Here is a 25,186-nt window from a genome sequence, read left to right on the forward strand (position 1 = left end):
ATAGTTATCGATTTTGAGAAACAAGCTCGATCTGCACGCTCAAAACACGGATCTGCTCTCTAGCTCCTATTGCCTCTCTGGAAACGGTATGGTATGAAACGAATTGAAATAGAATAGAAATTTAGACAGACTATGCAGAAGTGTTAGTCCTTAAGAGAACTATAAAGAGAAGAAACTGCTGTCTACGCCACCTAATAATTATAAATATGAATGTACGTAAGTTATTCAGCATATCAACAATTAGCTTTATCAAGCATAAATACTCTTGAGCAGCTTAATGAGTGTAGCCTGTCTCCCTGTCTAGCTCACAGTCTGTACTCTCCGTTTACCTCTCTGTCTGACTGCCAAACAAAAGCAAAAGCTCAGAAGAGCTATAAATCATTTAAGTTGTCTATGTGTATGCAGCAGTATTCATGTGGTATTTATATTTGAGTAAAACGAAGCTCGAAGCTCTCTGCAACAGCAGAGAGTGTTCCTTTCCCATTGGTCACTTAACGTTCGGCTGTAGCGAGCCCCACAACATTTGAGCGCGACCTAGGCTCTGAGTAAAAGTCGCCCTATATAAAGGGCAACAGCTGCAGCATTTCTTCAGTCGCCTAGGCCTTGTGGGGGTCAGTCGTACAGTGCAGGAAAGTGAAGTTAAGTGTCTGCAAATATTTAATGATCGCTCAGCTAAGCGTTAAAGATTTGGAGGAGTTCAAGAGAAGGAAGAAGAAGAAATACTTAGACGAAATATTTGTAGAAAATTCTTAGAGGAAATAAAAAGAAATAGAAGAAATTCTTGGAGGAAATACATTTTTTATAGACGGACAGGCGGACGGCTAAATCGAGTCTGCCATGCCTCCTTCTGCCTCCGTACCAAACCATTGTACCCTGATTTCTCATTTTCAATGGGTTCGGGGTGTAAAAAAAAAGTTAGATTTTCTCTCTGGTTTGAGGCTTCAATTGTCGCCTAATGTCCGCTGCTCAATGGACTATTAAAGGTGCTAATGGCCAGTGGGCCAGTTGGCCATTGGCTATTTGGCCAGCTTGGCTCATTTATAAGCAATGCTGAATTACATTTATTTACTGACGGAACAAACATTAGAAATACGAATTGAATGTTTTGCTGTTCGTTTTTTATGGGTACAATGCTTATCAAACGGTGTGGAACCGTTTATTTCGATTAGTTTAGTCGATAGATGTTTATTATATTGATTTTATATAAATATTATAAAGGTAGCATTGGATACGCTCTTCCTAACATTCAAATAAAGCTGGCAAAAAAAATATATATTAAGCGATTGCATGCTGCTACTTAAAAATCCCAAATTTTTAGATATCTTATAGTTCATATAAATTTATTATCGATTTTTCCAAGACCTTTTCATATCCTTTTTAAAATCTATATATCATTGTAATATCTCTGTACAGCACGTCAGCTTTTATCCACCATCAACGTGGCTGTTCAAAGTCGCAAAACTATAGAAGATATGATATATATGGTATATTATCTAATCACATCCCAGTCTTTGTCATACTCAAGCAAAAGGCCTTTTTAAAATTAAAAACAAAAATCAATTGAATTCAACATTTAGCTATATTTATTTGTAGATATTTTACAAGCGTTTCATTGTAATCATAAATAGATTAATATTATATGAATTTCTATATATACTATATAGTATACAATTGCACAATCAAGTGACTCTTACTTTGTACGTAAACTCGTTTTTTTTTTTTTTTTTTTTTAATGTATTGTTCACATGGAAGATCCTGTTGCATTTCTAATCAAAGTCCCATGTTCTAGTATTGGTTCTATGGTTGTTCTGTATTATATCACATACAGATGCTTGGTAGGCTGTGCTTTAATATCTTGCGTATTGTTTAATCAGAAAGTTTATTTTGAACTTAAAGTAATTTGCCAGCTGCACGTCTAGTCAAAGTTGGAGTTATATAAAATGAAGCTGACAATTGGACAATTGGAATTTCTGTTGGTACGTACTTTTGGGCTCTATGTTGAGCACTTAGCTTTGGCGCAAATATATAAAGGTAAAATCGAATTACAACAAGCTAACAACAATTTGAATTAAGCTAAAGACAAACAAACAAACACCTGCAAATTCTATGGCGAATCAAACTATTTCATAATACTCGATAGGCTCGTGTAGCCACTGTTGCCTTGGGTCGTCTCCTGGCGTCGACTGCAGCACGTGCAGCAGCACAGGTTTCGCACCACATCCACGAAGCTCGTCTGCTCGAAGTCATCCAGATCGTTCATAAAGACACCAGAGCTGATATCCTCTGCGGTGCGTGTGCCCACAAATGCCTTGAGATCGGAGACGGGAAACCCATCCTTATAGTACGTCTTAATCGTATCATAAGCGTCCATAATGACAGCGATGAACAGTGATAGCACAACGTAGATGTACAGCGAGATAAAGGAGTACAGGTAAATCTGACAGAACCACCATAGCCAGGTGGCCTTGTTGGAGAGCGTCGCGAACGTTGCGAACATATCGTCGCCATTGATCAGCGCAAAAAGGCACTCAGAGGTTGTGGCCAGCGATCGGAACTTCATATGATATGGACCCAGTATAAGCCAACCGCAGAACACGAAGCCCGCATATATCAGCAGTGCGGCGATTAGGAAGCGTAGAATTTTCGGTGCAGCTTTCTTCAGAGTGAGTATTACAACATTGTAGGTCTTGAAGAAGCCCAAATAGCGTAGCACACCGAACCACACCAGCATATTGCCAATACCCAGAAACAGTGAGCAGGTATCCCACTGGTCGACAACCATGTAACGGCCTTCGATTTGTTCTTTTAGCGCCGAGCCAATCATTAGCAAGACATCGTTAAAGATGATCATAATATACCTAAAAGACACAGATAGTTAGTAATAATGTACCATAATATATATAGCATTTATGTCACCAACCAAAAGTTGACAAACTCCAGTCCTCCATCAAAGCTCAGTTCCTTGCCGAAATGAGAGCGGAAGAAGTTTTTGGTGGTGCACTTCAGCAGGTAAGCTCTCCAGAGAGCGCGAGTGCACAGCGCAAATGAGAGGGCGCAGGTCAAGAGCACAAAGATATTGAGACTGCTTCTCAGTATGGCATCGAATCGTGCCTCCGAAATGAAGTCTGTGTCGCCCTTGCACTTCAGGCGCGTAGCTTCAGCATCGAGCGACAGCAGCATTTGGCCATCGTGGTCCCGATTATTGAACAATATAGCTATGTCGAACCTAAAGCAATCGGGCGCGGACAAGGCCCCCGAGTTGGCCTTAAAATTCACGGTTTTAATATGGAACGATAGCTCCGCTGTAACCAGCGATGCGAAGTTCACCTCCACACCTTGGCTTAATAAATATTTCTCGACTCCAATGCTGGATACATTTGGCGGCAGTTTCTCGCACAGCTCATAGATATGTGGATCAAAGATATATGACTCATTGAAGCCAAATATTGTGCCCTCTTGATAGTTCTGCATGCAGAGCGTCAGCGGTGGCATCGTATTATTAGCGGTGGGATAGAAATAGGGTCCAATGGAACGGCTGACATTGCCATAGCCGTCCAAGGCAAACTGGACCGTGTTAAAGAACTCTGATTTCTCATATAATGCAAATGGTCCCACGGCAGGTGGATAGCTCTCAACTTCACGTGACGAGTCCCAGCCCTTCAGAAACAGGTGCGAGAAGGCAATGCGATTATCCCACGTGTAATTGATGTGATTGTAGCGAGAATGGGCAAACAGGCATAGCTGCATCGTCACCAAAATTATCTTCACGATCTGAAAGCAGCAAACAAATAAATTAAATTCGAATTCATTTAAGCAACCAGAAACCGCTAATTGAGCAACAACAGCTCAAGCATATATGTATATAGTATATTGTTATAAATATATTGAGCGAACAACAAAAAAGATGAGAATTGTCTAAAATGCTAAAGCAAACATAAACTTTATATATCTGTATACCTGAAAGATCTTTTTTTTATCCTATTTAGTACACTTGAAAATTCTATTGTTATATAAACATAACAACTACGAGCGCACTTACATAAATATGTTTATTTGTTTGCAAAGTAATTAAACAATTGATTAGATTGTTGACGTAAACGAAAAATTTGTGCTAATTATTCGTGGAATCATCTCTGTGGGGAAAAGTGTTTGAATATGAACAGAGTATATACATATAGTATATGAACAAAGTATATGTCTATAGTGATAAAGGCGAACTAAAAATACTCTCTATCTAGCCATACATACATATTCATATTCATATCTAATTAAAATCATTTCTTTTTTATTTTCTATATAGGAATGGCAACGACGCAGACTATTAATCATGGCCTTAGAAAAAAGTCCCTAGTCAAAGCAATTATTTATCATGTGGCTAAGTAAATGCTTTAAAGTAAGTGCCTTAAAGTAAGTGTATTACGTGTTTCTTTATTGTTAGAATCAGAGATAAGGCCAGGTAGGGTTGATGTAAGTGTATGGGTGTGTAATCTTAGGCTATTGTTTAAACAAAATAGATAGTTGTAGGTAGCTGCTCAATTTTAAGTGCCTTACAAACGGAATATATGTTGAGCAATATTTTTGGCGCTGGCGGAACGATTTCATTGTTTAAAAGATGTGTCAGCCACAGACAATTCGGACCCCTTTGCACGGCCATCACGTGAGCAAAGTTCGACCAGATGAGTGGAGCAGGGAGGCAGGTTAGTGAGTATGCATGTCTGAGCGTTTTTGTTCTTTACCTGCACCACAAATTTGTACGGAAACTTTCGGCGCGCTTGCCATTTCTCGATGGGATTCATAAAGAAGAACTGCAGCTTGCGTCGCATGCGCTCCTCGTTGTACGAGGCTGCTGAGGATGTGGCCGTTGGAAACTGCGGCTGCTCGACATGACCCTGGGCTGATGCTGGCGCTGCTGAGACACTGGCTGGAACTACGTTTGGCGCCACTGTCACCACAGGCGTTGACTGCTGTTCCATGCGTCGCCGCAAGATCCTGGTGTTCACATAGTCATCATCGCTTTCGCAGCGCGAGTTTTCGCCACTGCTGGGCGTATGTGGATGGTGTTGTGCAGCTTCGTAGCTGTCCGTACGGCGCTTGACGGCTGGAGCGACAGCAGCAGCAGCTCCAGCGCCGTAGTTTTGCATTTCAATATATTGCACTGGCTGCGTGTCGAGGTCGCAGGGTGTTGCGTAGTTGCCTCAGTGTAGAGATTTCCTTTTGCTTTAGTTTCTCCAACATGCAAAAGAAATTCCACACACACGCAACAGGCAAACGAAACTTGGGTATATAGAGATGATTAAATGCGCGACTGCGACGTTATTTAAGCGAATTGATAATAAATACTGCCAAAAATTATAATGTACGTAAATTGCTTTGTTTTCGCCAATGTTGTTATCGTCTCGATAGGCCGATAACTTATATTCGGATTTGCGATACCTTCGTGACAACAAATTAAAACAATACTCACGGCATCAAACACTTGCATTTGACCTTAAGTGCATTAAGGGTATTCTTATTAGTGATTTCATGTTAACAATGATATAGAATTCAAAAAATAAATAAATAAAACGCATTTAAGCACATTTTAGTTTACTCCTTTCTTGAAATTGGTTCTTTTATTGTTTATTTATTTATTTATTTACTCTCATCGATAGGTCGTGAGCACGACGACAAACTAAGTTGCAGCACTAACCATGAATTGCGCGCGCGCGTTTAAAATTTGTATAAGAATGAAGCGATTTTGAAAATCAGTAGCCAAAGCCGATTTTTTTTTTACCATTTTGGTTTCTTATGAACCCGTCGTGAACGCCGCGTCAACTGTGGCCGATTCTGAAGACGGTTACTTACCGTTACTTTTCACTGAAAACTTTTATCATTAATAATGTAACATATTATTGAATATATGTTTAATGATAAAACATTGTTTTAAAATAAAAATAAACAAATCAGGCTTGAATCATAAACATGATTTTTATAAAGTTTCAATGACATGCTTTATTTTTCTTAAAATAAAAATAAATAACCTTACTTTAAAATAAATATTACAGCTAAACAAATAAATAAATCGAATTCATTTAAATTGTACACTTAAGCACATGACCCTTTGCTCTTTATCGACACCTCTGCAATTTATAAAAAATAAAATATGTAATAATTAATTTATTAACGTATAAATATAGAAACACTCACTGATATTTAGACATGTCGAATAACACTCCAATTGAGTTTCTCCCGTATACATATATCCGTCAGAGCCACAAACTATTTCATCATTTTCATCATAGACTTTCGCACAAATTTTCTCACAATGAGCATCATTGTCCTGTTGGCTCTCGGCTGGTGGTTCGGGTGAAAACGCTGTTGGCGCTGGCTTATAGCCAGGGTCCTGTTGGCATAGGAAATTAAAAGAATTTTAAATTTCAATAAAGTCGTTGATATGGAAGAGAATATATATGTATACACATGTGTATATTAATGTAATTAATGTTTAATACATAATCATTCTTGCGATCGCTCCAAAAAAGTTTGAATTATTGAAATAACTTAATTCAAAGTTATTTGGATTGTTTTCTAGTTTCTAGTAAGACGGTGAAAGTATTAGAAAATTTAACTATTCGAAAATGTTGAAATTCGGAAACAAATTAAGGCTGATTTAAATCTTTATGATCGCTACCACAGTACTTTGATTGATATCAAACATCCGAAGCGGGAAGAAAGTTGTGCGCCGAGACATTTAATGGAGTGCTTGGCATTTGTTAATGATGGAAAGTAGCCATGTTCTTCACAGTCATTAAGATTGTGATCAAATGTTCAGCTGATACAGCCGTAGCCGAACTGTTATTATTATTTCTTTTTCTATTTCTGAGTTATCTAGTTTAAAGAGAAAATACTGAAGAGAGATAAAAATAGTCTCACCTGGTTGACATATTCGGCGCTCTCCTTGGGCTCCTCCTTCACGGGTGGCAAGCTCTCGGGTATGGGCGCCACGCTCACAGCGGGCGTTTGTGGTGGTGGTGCAACTGTGTGGGTCTCGTAGTAATATTTTTGTCCATGTGGCGCATTCGTATAACTAGCCGATCCTCTGATCGCATCATGCTCCGTAAACTCAAATCTCACTGGCTCGGGAGTCACTGTCTTCTGTGAACCATGCCTGACGTGACTGTAGGTCGACGCTGGCGGCACTTGAGTGGTGCGCGGTGTCAACGAAGTGGACAAGATATGCTTCACGGACTTATTGCCGTCCGACTTGACAACAAAGGCATTTTGTCCTGCTTGATAGCTGCCGCGCACCACAGTCGAACTATGTGGTGCAGGATCCTGCTGATAGAAGAGATCTGCGACTCGCAAAGGCTTGTTATAGCTGGATGAAACGCTGCTATCCAGCAGCTGTTGCTGATGTTGTTGCTGTTGTTGTTGCTGCTGTTGTTGCTGTTGCTGCTGTTGTTGCTGCTGTTGCTGTTGAACCAGTCTCTGTTGCTGGTAGTTGATTTGATCACGCTCCAAGTCCAACTGCTTGTAGTTGGGCTCGCGTCTGGGCAGGAAATAATCATTGGTACTCATGAAATGCAAATAGCTTTCCGCTTCCTTGGACAGCTGCGAAGTCTGCTGATAGTTGTTGGCGAATGGAGCGACATTCTTCACATTGTCTGTGTCTTCATAGACGGCATAGCCGTTGGCAGCTTGTGCCAATTGCTGAGGCTGCTTGGTCGGTGTCTCGGCATAGTTGGCTACGTATTTGGTGGCCTCCATTGGTATGGCGTATTGTTTGATTGGTGCATATCCTGGAAACTTCTGAGGCTGCTCCTTGTTCGCATTGTAGTGGGGCGGCGAGGCCTTGAAATTCGGCGTATACTGATTGACATTGTAGTTGAATTGTGGCGCCTCCTTGGGCCGATAAAACTGATTCTTGCCCACATCCAGCACAGGCGCCGCATCCTTGGAGTGGGCAAAGCGGTTGCCGCCATTACCAGCATATGGCCAATTGCCATTGAACTCACGCCGCAGCAGCTGCTGTCCAGCGAGCACTGGCGGTGGCATCGGTGGTCGCCAGGGAGTGGGTGGCCTCAAGTTTTCTCCATTTGGTCGCAGGCGTGGCCCTTGCCCGGGGCCAACACCAACACGGCGATTGGCATGGAAATTAGGTGGGGGCTCCCTCAGGAACTGCATTATGCGCGCAGTGCGAGGCGATGCAGTAGACGCTGCACTTTCCACTTCCCGCTGCAGGCAGACTGCAGCCAGCAGCAGCAGCACACTTAACACATGCATAAGGCCTGGCATTATGTTGCTTCTGCTATTCCTACTCTTCCACATATTTGAGTCTGATCTGTACGAAAACTCGCGTATCGCGTCGCGTTGTGTCTGACTTCTGCGACTGTCGATCAGCATTTAATTCTGCCGTTGGCCGCGCAGCTCTTCGGTTCTTCAACTTTTACTTTACTTTTACTCGAAATAAACAAATTCCAATTTTCTTAAAATTTAACCAACAACAACAACAACAACGACGACGACGCACAGCCAAACGCAGACAGAGCTTTGTTGTTGAGCTTCTTTTGTTTCGAACTGGTTGTTTGTTGGATTGATCTCTCCTATTGCGGTATCTGTTGGCAACTGAAGCGCGATCCGCGAAGTGAGGAGCTCAGCACGCTCCGTTGTCTCTGGGTCAAATGCTGCAGATTGGCTTTTCTGCCTCTTCTCCTATTTTTCAGCAGAACACAAAGCGAAGCTTCATCGCGCGTATGCAAGGAAACCGGATTGTTTAGTTTAGTTTTAGTTTAGCTGCGACAGCACCCGAAATAGCATCAATGCATTCAAAAAGCACTGCGTGAGCAGCCTCTTCTAATATATTCGTTTCTCTTTTTTCTTTCTTTATGCCAGCGCAGCTATGGACTGCAAAACTTCTGAGGCTCAAACTTAATGCGGCTAAAGCTGGTATTATATTTTCGAATTCCATTGAACCAGGGCTGCCAAATGCAGGAAACTAATTCAGTTTCGTTCAGCTAACAATTTGATTTAGTATGTCACTTTATTTTATTTTTACTCCAAATTCGAACTTTATTTAAATTTACCCATAATCAACTATTCATAGGTAAATATCATTTTAAATTAAGGAATTCATTTGATAAATTGTTAAAAAATTTTATTCATTTGAATATTCGTATGAATAATGTAAGGTATTCAATGGTCTTTATCATATAATTACCCATCTTCATATCTGGTTTTAGCTCATCTCTCTGCGAGGCATCTTACATCTGTTTAATGACAAACCAGTTTCAAGGTTTCTCTCACGCGCTGCGTAAACAAGAGCGTTACAATACAATATTGTTCCATATATAATTGGATAATTGTTCTAATCAACTCCGTTGATTCGCTGGGTATTGTGTATTATTACGTTAAAGTTTTCTCTTTAAGCGAATTGAGTAGCAATTTTTTTTTCTTTCTTTTTTTTTTCTTTATTTTTATTATTTTCTAAAGCTTGAAAAATAAAGATTTTAATGCCCATGCAGCCCAATTATAAAACTCATGGTTAAAACTTTCACTACGGTATTTCGGTTTTGTTTTTTTCTTCTGAACGATATTGTTATGCAAATCAAGCACAGTTAAACATAGATTCATTCAAGAAATACTACTGTTATTCTCCAATATACATATGCATTGATGCGATAATTAAGCTGTGACTTTCTGGCATAAAATATGTTTCATGTTTACCTTTTGTTTCATTAAGTAAAAATTCCAAAGTCTAGTTTAAATAAATTTATTGATATGTTTAAGATGTTGGACTACATAGATAATTCAATATCATATAATATATATAGAATGAATACCAGCCTTATGGCTCCTCCTTTTTTATGTCAGTTTCTTCAGGTATATTATGATTTGCTTCTCTTCTATTTCCAAGCACTATGACTATTTTTGTAGTGCTCAGCAGCGAGCAGTCGGATACGCGATTCTACGAAAAATATATATTCTAATGAGATAAGGAGAAATATTAAAAAAAACTTACAGAATGTACTCGATTATAGCGCACATTGCTGCTGCTCAGATTATTATTGTTAGTGCTGCCATTTCGCCGAAAACTCGTTTCATCTCGCATAAAGCTCGATTGATCTCGAGCAAAGCCGCTGTTATAGAAAGCTCCAGCTTTCTTGCCGCATAGAATTTCCTTGAAAGCAATTCGATAGCGCTTGGACATCACATTATACACAATTGGATTGATGGTGCTAATATGAATAAGAAGCAAGAGTTGAACTAGTAGCAGACCCATTGCGTATGTGAGCTTACCATGACACGTAGTAGGCAAAGCCCGCGATGGAGAAGAGCCATTCGTTGACATTTTGAAAGCAGGCAAAGTTCTTGGCGTATAAGAACCATAATCGTTGCAGATGAAAGGGAAACCAACAGACAAAGAATGTGATAACAACGGCGGCTAATAAAAGAAAAGAGCTGTAGCTAATTATATATAATTAAATGGATATATATATATAAAGCTTACCCAACATTCGTATAACAGCTCGCTTTTTCTTCTGCGAGCTGCGAGACTCTCGATTCCGTGAGCCCTGCTGAACTCCTGCAGGCGAAATTTTAATTCAACAGACTAATTCTAATTTATTTCATTTCTAACATACCCAATTGGTCAGCGGCTCTGGAGCGTATTTGAGCGCCCATGCGACCATACAACACGAAAATGAGTATCATGGGTATAATGAAAAATATTATAAAAGAACCCTCAAACAAAGGATATTTATCAGGAAACTCTGATTCCATGGAGCAAAATGCAGATTCCAGTATTCGAGATCCATCTGTTAGAGTAAGTCGAATTTATTAAAAATTTACAATAAATATATGTATATAGAACTTGCGTCATACCGATTGGATAATTCAAGTATTGAATTTCAGTCTTAACACCGAATGGTATTGCAGTGAGGAAGCTAACAATCCAAAGCACTGTAATGATTCGCAGTGCTCGCTGAAAGCCGGACATGGCACACACATGCAGCGGATAGCATATGGCCAGAAATCGTTCCATGGAGAAGGCAACAATTGTGAATACCGAAACGTAGGTGCAGCTGTTATACAACTGTTGCAATTAAATAATTAACTAGATTTTAAGTGTCAATACTTACGCTTCCGAAACAAATGCGCGCAGCTTGCAGAACTGTAAGCCGAATAGAAACGGATATTGATGCCAGTAGAGAAATACTTCCGTTGGCAATCCTAAACATTTGTATAGCTATTTAATTTATATAACTAAAATATAAGAGACTAACCCACCTAAGAGTAAGTAAAGTAAATCGGAGACTGCCAAACTGAATAGATAATAATTTGTTGCCGTATGCATAGCCGCATGCCTAATAATAACCATGCAGACCAAGACGTTGCCCAAGACGCCGGTTATGAATATGCCACTAAATATTATGCTGATCTAGAAAATATGTTCTAAATTAATGTATAATTTCTTCTAAATTGTCTAAATTGCATTTCATCTTACCAGCAGCGCCTTATGTAGTGGCAGAGTCTGTGGACCGAGTATAAATTGTGTGAACTCCATTGGAGTGCAATTCAGGTTGGGGCAGCCGTAATCATCTATGTCAGGCAATGCGGCTGCAGTAGCATCCATAGTGCCCAACTGGGTACTCAAATTCACATTCAAACTCGAATTCATATTCATATTCGTAATGAAAATCAGTTAAAGGTATACCGAACCATTTTCGTAAAGTTCTTTAAAATAAAATAAATCAAATGCTTGAAACAAAGTCAAAAAGAGACTGTGTAAGTTAAAAGTATATCCATAAAATGACACAGCTTTTAAGACTCAGAGCAAATTCAGCTCCTGCATAATACATATTCACCTACAGATTTTCACTAAATATTTTCAGAAATATTTATATTTGGAGCTTAACACTTTTAATTGTCATTTATTTTCATTTTAACTGCATTAATTGATAATTAAAATTTCTAGACAATTTGCCGTCGAATTTGGGGGCTACTCGCACGTAATATCGCAATTTCTAACTGAATCTCTTAGATGACCGCAGATTACTGTTCACACAAAATCATATTCAGATAAGAATGAACGTTTTGCAAATATGTACTTTTCTTCTTACTATGCGCCAAGGCAGGTAATTAATCTTTCAAAAGTAAACTACGTACCTGCCTACACATTTAAGCACATGGGGCGGAGTAAAGAGAAAGGCGCCTTAATATTAATATTGCAAATTGAGCTAAGAAAATAATTGTTATCTTTTAATACATTTATCTCTGTTTGTATTTGCGTATGATCTTTAACTTACATTCAAAAATACGTTACATATAAGAGCTTTAAAAGTATTCATTGATCCATTGGCGCTTAAAATACGCAAGCACTGAATTGTTTACTCTTCATGTTAAGCTGGCAAATATATATGTAGAAAAGTAAACAATATAATTGATTAGATAAAAATCCATCTTAGCCAAATAGTAGCAAAGAGATAAATTTAATAGCAGCGCTTTTAATAATCGCTTCTTAAGTGTACGGCAATGCAGGTAAAAATCTCTGATTTCAATAAAAATGATAACGAATTTTTATTTTTTATTTTCTGTTCAATTTTAATGTTTAAGTTTAATTAAGAGAGATTCATCAGCTAACTGTTAAATGCTAAAATATTATAAAATGATTATGAACCCATTGTTATAAATATAATATTATGACAAAATAAGTGTATAAATATTTATAGTTATTTAAATTTTGGATTGTTGATTATTATTTATAAAAATAAAATACAAATTGAAACGGGTTTCTTTACCGATAGCTTCTTTATACTCAAAATGGCAATTTATTTGCGAAGTAACTCCTCTTAATTAATATCGCAATATACAAATATCGATAAGCAACCCATTCATCATATCAGTTACACCGTCATATTTTATTTAACAAATATCAGTATCGCGCAGTATCGCTCACCACTAACTAGTGCTCCTCTTGTGTAACAAATAGAACAAAAAGTAGTCTGTAAAGTCTTGCAGAAACAAAATAATATAAAAGCCATGCAAATATGCAAGTGTGAATAGTGAGTTGAAGTCAAGCGATCACAAGCAATGCAGCTAAAATATTAGCTAATTACAATGGAAAAACACTTTGACAAAGAGAATTAAAAATTATCGATAATTGAGATTTGTTGGTGCGGGGACGGCTACATATGTGGCGGTATATTTTGTAAATTTGTTGTGAAATTTAATGAATGTGCTACGATTTTAATAAATTTCGCTCAACTATTTGATACATATCGGGCAGTGTTACCAAGCGTAATTAATTTTGACCATGGCGCAGACGTATAATCCATAATTTCTATGCAACTGGCTTGGTGGTTTTCCACGTCTATGACATCATAATCAGTGCGAATCAAGTATTTTTTATGTTGTGACAAGTCACAGGATAAATAAGTAAAATTATTAGTGTAAAACGATATTTGTTATTGTAACGACTCAATTTGACATATGTGTGTATATATGTATGCTTGTACGCACGTACTCATGCACTTAAATATTTATTTGCATGTGTAGGTGAGTACATCAATAAGTACTCACGTATATATGAACGTGTGTGTCACTGAGCGATCGGATAAAAAAAAAGAAAAGAAAAAGAAATAAAAGAAACAGTAGTCAGCTAGCAGTCGGCAGTGAGCAGAAGTAGGCGTAGTTTGGTGCAATTGGGATTTATGACTCATAATTAAGATACACCCTAAGAAACAAAAAACCGACGGCTGTTTTGCAATCAAACAGCACAAAGTACACATGTTCAGACAGTGCCACATACAAACAAACAATACATAGATATGTGCTATATGTTTATATAAATGCATATATGTATGTAGGTTGTACGTATGTATGCAGATAGATATACATATGTATACCGTTTACATACGTACGTTTGTATGTTATTAGAGCACAGGCGCAGTGAAATATCAATAGTAATAAAAAACTCTCTATGCATAACATAACAAAAATGCACGACTAGAATAAACAATGTTCTCTTGCATCGGAATTAAACCTGTAACGAAATATAAATCGATTATTAATCGGCTTTTTCCTATATTCTGATACAGACAATCAATTAGCCACAATCAATCTATTTTTTCCAATACAAATCAATGTATATCAAAGTTTTGTGTTTTCTTCTGCAGATTCCAGGTGACCATAGGTTGTTGAAAATATTGCAAAATTGGACAAACCCTTTGCGACTTTGTACGACATAGAGAGGTCGTACCCACAAACAGTATTCGGAAGGAAAGCACCATCAGCGAAGATGGTACTACTTCCAGTACCACGCAACCTCAAAGGTAGGCTCCAAACATTGTCATACTTTCTAATCAAGTGCATATTTGATTATTAATAGTTAAATCGAGTAAGGTTAAATTAAAGTTTTAGCAAATTTATATATATTCATTGAGTTTTTTTTTACTTTGCAGAAATAACTCAGATATTTCTGGTGAGGAACAAACTGTGCAAGAAGCTAAAATCCAAAAACCGGGACAGTGTGCTTCTAATAAAACTGCCTCCCCAAGGAAAATCGTCAGTCCGACTTCTAGATTAAGGGGCACTGCACAGAGAAGCAGATATCGTCGAAAGCAAGAGTCGGCTCCTGTACACAATAGCAGCACCAACATTAGCACCAACAGCAACAGCAACAGCAACGCCAATATTAGCACTCAGCTTCAGTTACATCAAACAGCAGCACCAGCAGCATTGGAACCGAAATCCGCCTCGCCCGCATCACATAGTAAAACTAACGTTTGGAGCCGTTTACTGCGTCAGTTCTCAGGTAGCACTCTAACTGGAAGATCGGTTGGTAGCAACAATAGCTCGAGGGGACAAATCAACGTTGACGAGGCAACCATTATTAACTCTGATAAGGGTGAGGAGTCCGTGACAGTTAGCGTTGTGGGAGTTTCCCGGGAGGCAAAGGATACTGCCGTTGCGGAACATAATGAGGAAACAATGGATGGTGAATCCCAGCCATCAGATGCAGCCAATAGCCCAAGTTGTCAAAAGGCTCCTGTAGTGTCCGCGGATAACAGCAAAGACAAAGACATGCCAGCCAAGGCTGTTGTGTCCCCGTCCCCCGCTGCTGATGCCAAGCCGAAAAAGATGGAAGGCCGTAAATCGTCATCTGACACAGGCATAGAGCCGGGGCTGAAGCATCAGCTGACGGGCAGTGGCCCGCAATCGATGACTGGCCCACTCCCTTTCAAGGCGCCCCACGGCAAAGGAAATAAAACGGGCAAGGGAGCGGACAACTTTGTGCAGACAATACGTTTTGTGCGTAAAAATGTGGAGCAATCCAACAGAAATGCGAATCCGTTGCAGTTTGAGGAGCTGGAAACGGAATTCCCTCGTGATTACGATGACAACATTGAGATGTTGTCGCGGGAGGCGGAGCATTTGGAGGAGCAATTCCGTACGCCTACCCGTTCAAATACCACAGATGCGAGTAATCATCAAGTGGCTGGCATTATTGACAACATTATTACCGAGGCGTCCCGCAGCGTGAAAACCGAAAAGACTCAAGTTGAAGTGCCATCGAAACCTGCCAATAAACAGACAGCTGGTGGGAAGCGCGTAGGCTTCCATGTTGAGGAGAAGCGCGATGGCGAGTTGTTGCACGATGAAGCAAAGGTTGAGGACTTGTCCAAGCAGTCGGAACAAGGAGAAGGCATTTCTGGAGACACCACCGTTTCTGGTACAGAAACATCGGTGTCCCAGCAACCATCATCAGCACACGCCGCATCGGCTACCTCATCAGTCACATCTCTGACAAGGGAGCGCAAGAGTGATGAGGATGACGATCCTGTTGCGATGTCGCCATGTGGACGCTTCTTCAAATACGATAAAGAAGTCGGTCGTGGTTCCTTTAAAACTGTCTATCGCGGCCTGGACACTCTAACCGGAGTGCCGGTTGCCTGGTGCGAATTGTTGGTAATTTCATCAATGATATTGTGATAAATCAATATGTTTACGCCCATAGTAGTTGCATTGCTAACGCCTCTTTTATTTCAGGATAAACAAGTGAAGAAGAGTGAACGCACTAGATTCCGGGAAGAAGCGGATATGTTAAAGAAATTGCAGCATCCAAACATTGTGCGATTTTATACATATTGGGAATTTCCAGTTGGTCGGAAGAAAAACATAGTACTAGTCACCGAGCTAATGTTATCTGGTACTTTAAAGTCGTAAGTGGGCTGATGAATCACTTAAGCTATACAACATTATTGATTGAATTTGTTTGAAGGTATTTAAAACGATTCAAAAAAATACACCCAAAGGTATTGAAGTCATGGTGTCGTCAGATCCTAAAAGGTCTCAACTTCCTGCATACTCGTCAATTTCCTATAATTCATCGTGATTTGAAATGTGATAATATTTTTATAACTGGCACCACTGGTAGTGTTAAAATCGGTGACTTGGGACTGGCAACTTTAAAGAATCGGTCCCATGCTAAATCTGTGATTGGTACACCTGAATTTATGGCACCCGAGATGTACGAGGAGCACTATGATGAATCGGTTGATGTCTACGCCTTTGGCATGTGCATGTTGGAGATGGCCATATCCGAATATCCGTACAGCGAATGCAAAGGCCCCGCCCAGATATACAAGAAGGTGATATCCGGTATCAAACCAGCCGCACTCTCGAAAGTCGAAGATCCCAATGTGCGTGACATCATAGAGCGATGCATTGAGCTGAAAAAGGAGGATCGGCCCAGATGCAACGAGCTGCTGGAGTCCGAGTTCTTTGATGAGGATATTGGCATACGTGTGGAGCCCACCGCCTCAGAGCAGTTCCTCTCAGATCCTAGCATAAACATCATTGAGTTTCGTCTGCGATTCATGGATCCAAAGAAGCGTTCTTCTCGACACAAAGAGAACGAAGCCATTCAGTTTGAATACAACATTCTGCACGATGAGTACGAGCAAATTGCCCAGGACATGATGAAGGAGAACATCATATCGGAAGACGACTCGCGTGCAGTGGCTCGCCTCCTGAAAGTGCAAGTAGTTTCGCTGCTTAAAGAGCGTGCTCAGCGCCAAACACAAATCAAGCTACAGAACGAAAAGTCAAGACTGGAGAAACTGGCATTGCAAAAGCTCCGCGAAAGCTTGCCAACCAACGTCGAGGAGGAGGACGACGAGGATGATGAGTCTGAGGACGAAGAGGATGGCGTTAAATGGAATCAGCGACTCAAGCTCGAAATGCTAAATACAGACTCAGAGACTAGCTTGGTCACCTCCACAAACAGTACCGATCCACAGAATCTACTCACAAGATCGACCACTTCTATTCAAAATGGCGGAAATCAAATACAGCAACAGCAGCAGCAGCAGTTGCCACAGTCAATGCCAGGGCAACAGAAGGTGATCGCATCTCCAGCCATAGCGCAGGTGCAGCAACACTCAACGACAGTTCACTACATACAGAACCCTCAGATGGCTTCATATCAGAATGCGACCAACGCCATGCAGGACATTGCGAACGGCCATGGCCAGGTCATATCACCGACAGGCAACCAACAGCAGCAGCAACAACAACAGCAACAGCAAGCAGCTCAGCAGCCAGTGGTGCAATTGCAAGCCCCGCAACAGTCTGCACCGCCAGCACAAATGCTACCACAGCAAGTGCAGGTGCAACCAGTTGCAGTGGCCCACCCACAACAACAACAACAACAGCCTACCGCTGTTATGCAGCAGCAGCAACAGCAACACCTGACCGAGCAGCAAAAGGTACAGCAAATCCCATTACAGCAACAACTGCAGCAACTTATGCAAAATAATGTACCAGCAACTGATTTGGTGCAACAGCAGCAACAACAGCAATACTATCAACAGCAGCAGCAAGCACAGGCACAGGCAACACTTCCAATGCATCAAGTGCAAATTTCACAACAACAACAGCCATATGCGATGCAACATCCTCAACAACAGCAGCAGCAAATTCAGCAACAGCCAATGCAGCAGCAGATGCAACCACAACCAATTCAGGCGCAACTACCAACATCACAACAGCAAATGCAACAAGCGATGCCGCAGCAGCATCAATTGCCACAGCAACCCATTCCAACTCAACCAATACAACAGCAACAGCCCATTCAACAACAGCCCATACAACAACAGCAGCCCATCCAGCAGCAACCTATACAGCAACAGCCTATTCAACAACAACCCATACAGCAACAACCTATGCAACAACAACCCATTCAGCAGCAACCTATGCAACAACAACCTATGCCACAACAACCTATGCAGCAGCAACCAATGCAGCAACAACCCATTCAACAGCCAACAGCAACACAGCAACAGATTATACAGCAACATCACTTGCAGCAACTGCATCAACAGCAGCAGCAGCAGCAACAACAACAGCAACAGTTCGTGCAGCAACAACAACAGTTCCTTCCAAATGCATTATCGCAACCTCATCAAATTCCAATTTCAACAATGCAACCAGTTGTTGCTGGTGCTGCTCAAATTATGGGGCAACAGCAGCAGCCAACGGCCATACTAATGCAAGGACAGATGCAAGTGCCGCCAGTCATGCATCAGCAACCTCTTCCGACCTCATTTAATCAGCCACAGGCAACTCCGCAACAGCATCAGCAGCAGCCGCAGCAACAGCAGATTGTTCAACCAGTTGTCAATGTTGCTGATGTTCAGCAACAGCAAGCTCAACAACTAGTTGCCCAAATACAGCAGCAGCAGTTCCTACAAAATCAGCAACAACAGCAGCAGCAGCAGCAGGCATTACAGCAGCCATTGCAGCAGCAACAGCAGCCATTACAGCAACAGCAGCAGCCATTACAGCAGCAGCAGCAACAGCAGCCATTGCAGCAGCAGCAGCAGGCATTACAGCAGCAACAGCAGCCATTGCAGCAGCAACAGCAACCATTACAACATCAGATACCTCTAGAACAGCAACTGCAACAGCTGTTGCATAGTCAGCCACAAGCTCAAATAGTACATCAACCAGCACCACCACAGCAACAGCCACAGCAGCAACAACAACAACCGCAGCCTGAACAACAACCACAGCAACAGCAGCAGCTGGCAAATAAACCGATTACCCAGCAACCAGCACCTGCTGCACAGGAGCTGACACAGGTTGCTGCACCAACAAACTTTGATGCTGCAACAGCAAATGCGGAGCCTCAGCAAGCGGCAACAACTGCTGCAGATGCCGACAAGCAACAAAAGCAGCAGCAGCAGGCGGCCGCTGGAGCACGTGTGCAAAAGCCGCGTCGCTCCAATCGCAGTGGCAACGAACGCATACCAAAGCTAAGTGTGACCAGCGTGGACGAAGGCAGCGTCATCAATTGCCACATGGAGAACAAATTGAAGACTATAACATTCAAATTTGACATAGGCGATGTCAATCCCGTTGAGATTGCTAACAAACTGGTAAGAAATTACTCGGCAAATTGCGGAGCATTACATTTAAATACTTTGTCATTCGATATCGCAGATAGCACAAGACTTACTCTCGAATTGCCAGAGCACCGTATTCGTGGAAATGATAAACGATATTGTGGAGCAGGTTAAACAGAATCCAAATCAAATTCCTATACCAACCACTTATCGCCGCAACATTGAGAAGGTACTTTAACTGACAACTAATCCCAGACATATACCCATATATTTTCTGTCCCGATTTTAAACATTAAGAGAAAACAAAAGCGTTTCGTCTTGTGTTCGATTTATATGATCTAAAAAAAATTTAAAAGTTCCCCATATGAAGCTTTGCGGCCACGGAGTCTCTATTTGGAAAATTGATTTGAATGGAGAGTTACTGCTACAACCACTTAGTTGTTCGTAAAAGCAATGGAATAACGACTATCCTCTCGATATGGCTTCGTAATATGAACAGAATGTAGAGCGCGTTATCAAAAGAAACGAAAACTGTTAATGATTAATTTCAAATACGAGAGGACTCTCGAATCGAAACCGAAATCGAAATACATTTTTAACATGATGTTGATTGTATGTTGTAATCTCTACTACTTATAATAAAACAGGTCCGTCACGCGTCTCTAACTCGACAGCGTTCCACATTTAGAACACATCAAAGACATAGATCTGTAAGTGTTAAGTGCACTGTTAAGGGCTTATATTAATATATATGTATGTAATCTTATATATGTATATCCATATATATTTATGTACATATATACTTAGTTAAAAATAGGATTTATGATTTATCACAATTCAAACAACAATATGTTCGAGTATTTTACTATTGTTTAATGCTGTTATTTAAGTAAACTATTTTGTTTTAATATTTATTACAAAAATAAGCACGCAACAACAAAATATGTCGAAAAATTCTTGAAAAATATTTATGAAATTATGTACGAAATTAATAACATGTATTTATTATTTTTTATTTTATGGAAAATCCAATTTACGATAGGAAATTTAACTGTATAATTAAAGAAACTCCTTGGTCAATTGTATTTTTATCAGGACGAAATTTTCATGCTCCCCGTTTTTGAAATGTCTTTTTTGGTTTTATACAAATTTTTAATGCTTACGCGAAATTTACACGAATTTAGTTATAAATCAATATTTATATTTATAAATAAATAATTCATGCTTAACTTCGGCTTGTCGAAGTTTTAATATCCTTGCAGAAAGATGTTCTCTTAGTTACAGTACCAATCCAGTAATTCTTCCGTTTCCGTTAATATATTTGTATAAAATATTTGCATTAGTATATGATTAAATATAGTCAAATCTTCTGCATGGATATACATATAGGAAATTAGCTGAATAGCTGATTAGCTTAATTACTGTCAATGGCTTAAATGCATATAAATATATATGTATATATATTATTCAACGAAACAATTATTTTAGCGGGATGAAACCGCGAGCGACATCACAAAGATGTTCGAGCCATCGACCCAAAATGCGGAGGTTGCACCCAGTGGAGCTGCCGAAGGATCAAATATGGAACAATCTGGAGCTGGTGAGACGAGACCACGTGAAGCTTCTGGCCAAAGTAATATGGAAGTGCCAGCAAATACAGCCACGCCACCAACAACCACATCGACCATGTCCTCCTCCTCGACTGCTTCGCGCGATGCGGGCAACAATAGCAATGATGTGACAATTGGCTCCGGTTCCGTCTCACGCAAGACCAGCACCGCCTCGGAGTACACATCGCTGTCTATCGACTACATGCCGGACAATGCCATTACGCCAACAGGCAACGAGCCATTTCAGCCACTGGATGGTGGGCTGGATAAGCCGAATTCTGAGCAGAAGGCACGCAGCCTGGCCATAAGCCGCGTCCAAATGCTGTTGGAGTCAACGAGAAGTGAGGCGAAGCCGAGAAGCTTGAATTTGCCATTGAATCGTCAGTTGAAGATTGTGGAAGATTTGAAGCACACCCGCAGTCTGGATGACCTAAGCGAAGTGAACATCACATTTGAGATGCCGCCCAGCAAGGCGGCCAAGCAGGCCAACGAGCTGAATGCAGCCAATTCGGACAAGTCTAAAGAGAGTGGCGTCCAACTGGGTGCAATGCAGCCACCAGGTGCGGCCAACACGCTGGAACAGCTGAAAATCGAACTCGAGAACATAACACACGCGCATGCCTTCGCCTCCGCCGTGGTGGCCTCCATCAACAACAGACCCGGCACCTATCAAGCCTCGCCGAACATCGCCTCGATGAAGGCGCTGTCCTCCGCCCAGCAGCAGGCCCAGGCCGAGACAGTGGTTGGTAGTAAAACTCTTGCTTTGTGCTTACACGTTAATCGTAGAACTGCGTTATTCCATTTGGTTTATCTTTCTTTTTAATTTTGATATATTTTAATGCAAACCATATATGTATATGTATTGTGTAGATTTGCGTAATTGTTGTTCTTTTTCTGCATTATAATATTGCTTTTCGTTTTATTTTTCTTTTAATATTAATATTAATATTTGTATTTGTGTAAATCCCATTGTTGAAAATTGTATATAACTTAGCATAAACGCAAATTTAACTAATTTCTGTCAAAAAGCTTAGCAAAACTAAAATGCTTTGCTGATGGAGGGTATATAGAATTTAATTTAAATGTTACAAAATGAAGAATATTCAGTCAGTTTTTAAAACACAATGTCCTTGGATCCAGCAAGTGCTTAACGAAAATATTCAGATTCATTTTAAACGAAAAAAAAAAAAAAATTTCATCTATTTTCTTCAGTTTTGTTCCCCCAAATATTTCCTCGCATTTATTTAAAAATATTATTTATTTATACAAAGGAAAGCATTTGAGTCCATCTCAAATATGGAGTTTTTAGTCCGCACTGGTTAAGGGTATTCGCTTTGTTATCATATATATTACTTTATAGTACTTACTACATGTCCATCGGTTGAAGTAATATTTGTAGTTGTATTTGTTGTTCTTTATGATTTGATTTGTTTATTTATGTACTAACGCTTTTCGTTTTTGGTCAACTTTAACCGATTTTTGTGTGTTGTTGCGCTTGTTCGTACTTGGTTTTGGGCATTTATCATTAATTTGATTTTGATTTGCTTTTTTATTTGAATGTGTAGATCAACAAATCAAACAGCGTGGGAGGTGGCAGTTCGGCGGCCTCGTTTGGCCAGAATACACCCACCGCAGCGCTGAACTCGGCTCGTGGCTCGTCCGTGTACAACTCTCGACGCACGTCCATCGACAACAGCATGGGCTCTGATATGCAGCTGCCGGCACCGAACCTCAATGTTAACCATGAAGTTGCTGCTGCAACTAGCACTGAGAGCACAGCGAACGCTGAAACCGGCGGTGATAAGAAGTTGGCCAAACAGGAGAGTCTGGATAAGCTATCAAATACACTGACCGCGACCAACGATACGAGAAATCCAAGTAATGGAGCTCTCAATCAGAGCTCCATAGCGGATCTAGAGAAAAAATTGGCTGCATTACGCAATGCAGACAACACAGAGGAGGTAGAGGATATCAATTTATATATATATTTATTTATTCATTAAATTTGTTTATATGTTGCAGTCTAATGCTGCACCAGCTGTGCCAGCCACCAAGCCCGCAGAGGAACCTGCGGCTAGTGTGAACGCACGCAAGATATCCCGCTTTAGCGTTAGTCGCGTGCAGGAGCAAAAGACTTCGACAGAGGCAACGGAAGCTCTGCAGCATCAGCTGAAGATTGATCTGCAGGTCGCGGGCCTAGCTGCTGGCCAGGGTCACAACTATAACGCCAGTAACTCTGTGCAAAATGGCACCGCTGTCAATACGCCTACTGAGCTTATTAGTTCGCCCATTCAGAACGTTCCGATGGCCATAAATGGCATTCAGTTAATATATCAACAGCAGAACGCACCAGCAGGCGTTGGTGTGGGCGTATTGGTGCCTCAAGGAGGTCAAGTAGCTGCTGCGGCACAGCCAACAAATCTGCAAATGCAACAGCAACAGCAACAACAACAGCAGCAACAACAGATGTATTCAAATGTCCCACAGCGTCATCAGCAAATGCCGCAAATGGTGAACGCTGTGCAGCAGCAACAACAAATTCCACTGCAGCAACAACAGCCTCAGCAGCAGGCACAGCAGCCAAGTCAGCTTTTGGCACAGCAACAGCAACCAATACTACTGCAACAACAACAGCAGCAGCAAAAGCAGCAGGCTGCACAACAGTTTACGTTGCCAACATCACAGCCACAGCAGCAACAGACACATGCAGCACAGCAGTTTTTGCAGGCGCAAGCCAATCAAATGCATCAGCTACCGCCGTTGGTAATGACGATGCCAATGCAACAGCATCAGCTGGCAGGGATGCCGGGGGGCTTGCCAAATCAAATGTCTGCCTCGCATCAGCTGCTACAGCAGCAACAGCAACAGCAGCAGACATTGCAAATGCAGTCGCATTTGCAACAGCAGCCGCAGCAAGCTGTTACATCCATTTACAATCAGCAACAGCAGCCAAATTTCCAGGTGTCTGCTTCTGGTCAGCTGCTGCAACAGGCGCCGCTGGTAGGCCAGCCACAGCAGACAGCGCAACCAATGCAGCATGTGCTGCAGCCGTTATTTAACCCAGCTGTTGCTGAAGGTGAATTTACTATGAAAGCTTATTTTCTGTATCTCCGGTAATGCAACTTATCTTTTTATTTTATTGCAGTTGCAGAGGAGCCTGTGTCATTGGCCGCCACTCATCCTCACCTGTTGCCGAGCGATATTCAATCTGTAAGGGAATTCATTTGTTGTCGAATCAGCTTAACTACATAGTTTTTAATCCCTACAGGACATCAAACATAATCTAGACTCATTGGTGAATCAGTTGTGCAATACGCGTTTGGGCACAAATCAGCATCAGCGACTGTTGCTGCTGCGGCAACGACAGCTGATTGAGGAAGACGAGCTGCGTCTAAAGCACTATGTGGAATACGAAAAGTTTCAAAAGGCACTGCGCCAATGTAAGCAGTAAATTAAAAAAAAAAAAAAAAAAAAAAAAAATCAATCAGAATATATGTTTAAATGTAAATTTTTTCTCTTCAGCTCTAAGCACAAACGCTCCAGCAACTACCGCGTATTATTCACCAGCTGCTGCACCGGTTCAAACCAATTTGACAGCGCCAGCAGCAGCGGCACCGCCAACAGCATCGTCAACTACTACACCCGCAAGCTCTTCACAAACATAAATATGTAAATCCATTTTTTGAGTTGCCGTTGCCGTTCCTCGTATTCATGACAAGTCAAACAAAAAAATTGCTGCCCAATTGTTCGGCAACTGCTCTGAATTCTGGCTTTCTGGATTTCGATTTTTGGAAAATATGGATCTAGCGTTAGTTATTAAGTGAAAAGTTGTCGAATTATGAGGGGATTGTCTGTAAATATGTAGTCACACAGTTTTGAGTTGATTTGCCATTGTTTCGCTTATTGTTTTACTTTTGTTTTTGATTTTACCCTAGTTCCCATTCTTTATATATGCAATGCTGTTTCCTCTCATTTGTTTTCTTTTTTTAATCAAAATGAAGTTTTGAATTTTATTTAAGCAAATTGTAAATTTGATTAGCGCTAAAGTGTAAATAAATATTTCAATAATATCATATACACTCATACATCAATATACATAATTATTATTATTATATATATAAATACTATATATTTTAAACCATTCAGTGATTTATGTTTTGCGTAGTTACTAAATAAATAAACTTTTATTGA

General features: G+C 40.5%; 4 protein-coding genes and 1 long non-coding RNA gene across 10 annotated transcripts; 2 read left to right on the forward strand and 3 right to left on the reverse strand.

Annotated features, from left to right (window-relative positions):
• Positions 1 to 1,710: 1,710 nt before the first annotated feature.
• On the reverse strand, positions 1,711 to 5,415 carry LOC6582692 (mucolipin-3). Its single transcript, XM_002008348.4, has 3 exons — positions 4,737 to 5,415; positions 2,921 to 3,771; positions 1,711 to 2,858 (listed from the first exon to the last, which is right to left on the reverse strand). Exons 1-3 carry the CDS (start codon positions 5,139 to 5,141, stop codon positions 2,120 to 2,122), a joined length of 1,995 nt encoding a protein of 664 aa, XP_002008384.1. The 5' UTR covers positions 5,142 to 5,415; the 3' UTR covers positions 1,711 to 2,119.
• A 591-nt stretch (positions 5,416 to 6,006) lies between these two features.
• Positions 6,007 to 9,021, reverse strand: LOC6582693 (probable serine/threonine-protein kinase yakA). Its single transcript, XM_002008349.3, has 3 exons — positions 6,913 to 9,021; positions 6,187 to 6,382; positions 6,007 to 6,119 (listed from the first exon to the last, which is right to left on the reverse strand). Exons 1-3 carry the CDS (start codon positions 8,380 to 8,382, stop codon positions 6,085 to 6,087), a joined length of 1,701 nt encoding a protein of 566 aa, XP_002008385.2. The 5' UTR covers positions 8,383 to 9,021; the 3' UTR covers positions 6,007 to 6,084.
• Positions 8,981 to 9,947, forward strand: LOC122757572. The gene is made up of 2 exons (XR_006357653.1): positions 8,981 to 9,082; positions 9,893 to 9,947. It is a non-coding gene; the product is annotated as an uncharacterized LOC122757572 (long non-coding RNA).
• Positions 9,733 to 12,134, reverse strand: LOC6582694 (neuropeptides capa receptor). 3 transcript variants are annotated; one of them, XM_032731201.2, is made up of 9 exons: positions 11,483 to 12,134; positions 11,266 to 11,416; positions 11,118 to 11,208; positions 10,861 to 11,060; positions 10,620 to 10,793; positions 10,487 to 10,561; positions 10,276 to 10,420; positions 10,007 to 10,214; positions 9,733 to 9,943 (listed from the first exon to the last, which is right to left on the reverse strand). In XM_032731201.2, exons 1-9 carry the CDS (start codon positions 11,660 to 11,662, stop codon positions 9,824 to 9,826), a joined length of 1,344 nt encoding a protein of 447 aa, XP_032587092.1. In that variant the 5' UTR covers positions 11,663 to 12,134; the 3' UTR covers positions 9,733 to 9,823. The 3 variants fall into 3 exon arrangements, with proteins under 3 accessions (XP_032587092.1, XP_002008386.3, XP_032587093.1); XM_002008350.4 differs by having other exon boundaries at positions 9,998 to 10,214; positions 11,483 to 12,133; XM_032731202.2 differs by having other exon boundaries at positions 9,998 to 10,214; positions 11,266 to 11,430; positions 11,483 to 11,550.
• A 779-nt stretch (positions 12,135 to 12,913) lies between these two features.
• Positions 12,914 to 24,973, forward strand: LOC6582695. Of its 4 annotated transcripts, none has more exons than XM_032730947.2 (13): positions 12,914 to 13,040; positions 14,154 to 14,309; positions 14,439 to 15,945; positions 16,027 to 16,199; positions 16,259 to 19,418; positions 19,483 to 19,614; positions 20,033 to 20,095; positions 20,874 to 21,737; positions 22,561 to 22,956; positions 23,018 to 24,071; positions 24,141 to 24,205; positions 24,264 to 24,435; positions 24,518 to 24,973. In XM_032730947.2, the coding sequence occupies exons 3-13, from the start codon at positions 14,968 to 14,970 to the stop codon at positions 24,658 to 24,660; spliced, it is 7,200 nt and encodes a 2,399-aa protein (XP_032586838.2). In that variant the 5' UTR covers positions 12,914 to 13,040; positions 14,154 to 14,309; positions 14,439 to 14,967; the 3' UTR covers positions 24,661 to 24,973. The 4 variants fall into 4 exon arrangements, with proteins under 4 accessions (XP_032586838.2, XP_032586839.2, XP_032586840.2 ...); XM_032730948.2 differs by lacking the exon at positions 12,914 to 13,040 and adding an exon at positions 13,197 to 13,365; XM_032730949.2 differs by lacking the exons at positions 12,914 to 13,040; positions 20,033 to 20,095 and having other exon boundaries at positions 14,184 to 14,309.
• Positions 24,974 to 25,186: the final 213 nt, after the last annotated feature.

This window comes from Drosophila mojavensis, unplaced genomic scaffold (assembly GCF_018153725.1).
Source record: "Drosophila mojavensis isolate 15081-1352.22 unplaced genomic scaffold, ASM1815372v1 contig_74, whole genome shotgun sequence".
Lineage (NCBI taxonomy): Eukaryota > Metazoa > Arthropoda > Insecta > Diptera > Drosophilidae > Drosophila > Drosophila mojavensis.

What these genes read in the sequence shown, in the direction of transcription:
- LOC6582692 (XM_002008348.4), bottom strand. Translation starts at nt 5,141, where the DNA reads ATGCAAAACTACGGCGCTGGAGCTGCTGCTGCTGTCGCTCCAGCCGTC. An exon ending in CGTACAAATTTGTGGTGCAG is followed by an intron (nt 3,772 to 4,736) that starts GTAAAGAACAAA and finishes TGCTGCTTTCAG; the next exon opens with ATCGTGAAGATAATTTTGGT. An exon ending in CTGGAGTTTGTCAACTTTTG is followed by an intron (nt 2,859 to 2,920) that starts GTTGGTGACATA and finishes TGTGTCTTTTAG; the next exon opens with GTATATTATGATCATCTTTA.
- LOC6582693 (XM_002008349.3), bottom strand. Translation starts at nt 8,382, where the DNA reads ATGCTGATCGACAGTCGCAGAAGTCAGACACAACGCGACGCGATACGC. An exon ending in GCGCCGAATATGTCAACCAG is followed by an intron (nt 6,383 to 6,912) that starts GTGAGACTATTT and finishes CTATGCCAACAG; the next exon opens with GACCCTGGCTATAAGCCAGC. An exon ending in TTCGACATGTCTAAATATCA is followed by an intron (nt 6,120 to 6,186) that starts GTGAGTGTTTCT and finishes TATAAATTGCAG; the next exon opens with AGGTGTCGATAAAGAGCAAA.
- LOC6582694 (XM_002008350.4), bottom strand. Translation starts at nt 11,662, where the DNA reads ATGAATATGAATTCGAGTTTGAATGTGAATTTGAGTACCCAGTTGGGC. An exon ending in CGCGCATTTGTTTCGGAAGC is followed by an intron (nt 11,061 to 11,117) that starts GTAAGTATTGAC and finishes GTTGTATAACAG; the next exon opens with CTGCACCTACGTTTCGGTAT. An exon ending in CAGAGCCGCTGACCAATTGG is followed by an intron (nt 10,562 to 10,619) that starts GTATGTTAGAAA and finishes TTTCGCCTGCAG; the next exon opens with GAGTTCAGCAGGGCTCACGG.
- LOC6582695 (XM_032730947.2), top strand. Translation starts at nt 14,968, where the DNA reads ATGGATGGTGAATCCCAGCCATCAGATGCAGCCAATAGCCCAAGTTGT. An exon ending in TTATCTGGTACTTTAAAGTC is followed by an intron (nt 16,200 to 16,258) that starts GTAAGTGGGCTG and finishes ATTTGTTTGAAG; the next exon opens with GTATTTAAAACGATTCAAAA. An exon ending in TGCCGAGCGATATTCAATCT is followed by an intron (nt 24,206 to 24,263) that starts GTAAGGGAATTC and finishes TAATCCCTACAG; the next exon opens with GACATCAAACATAATCTAGA.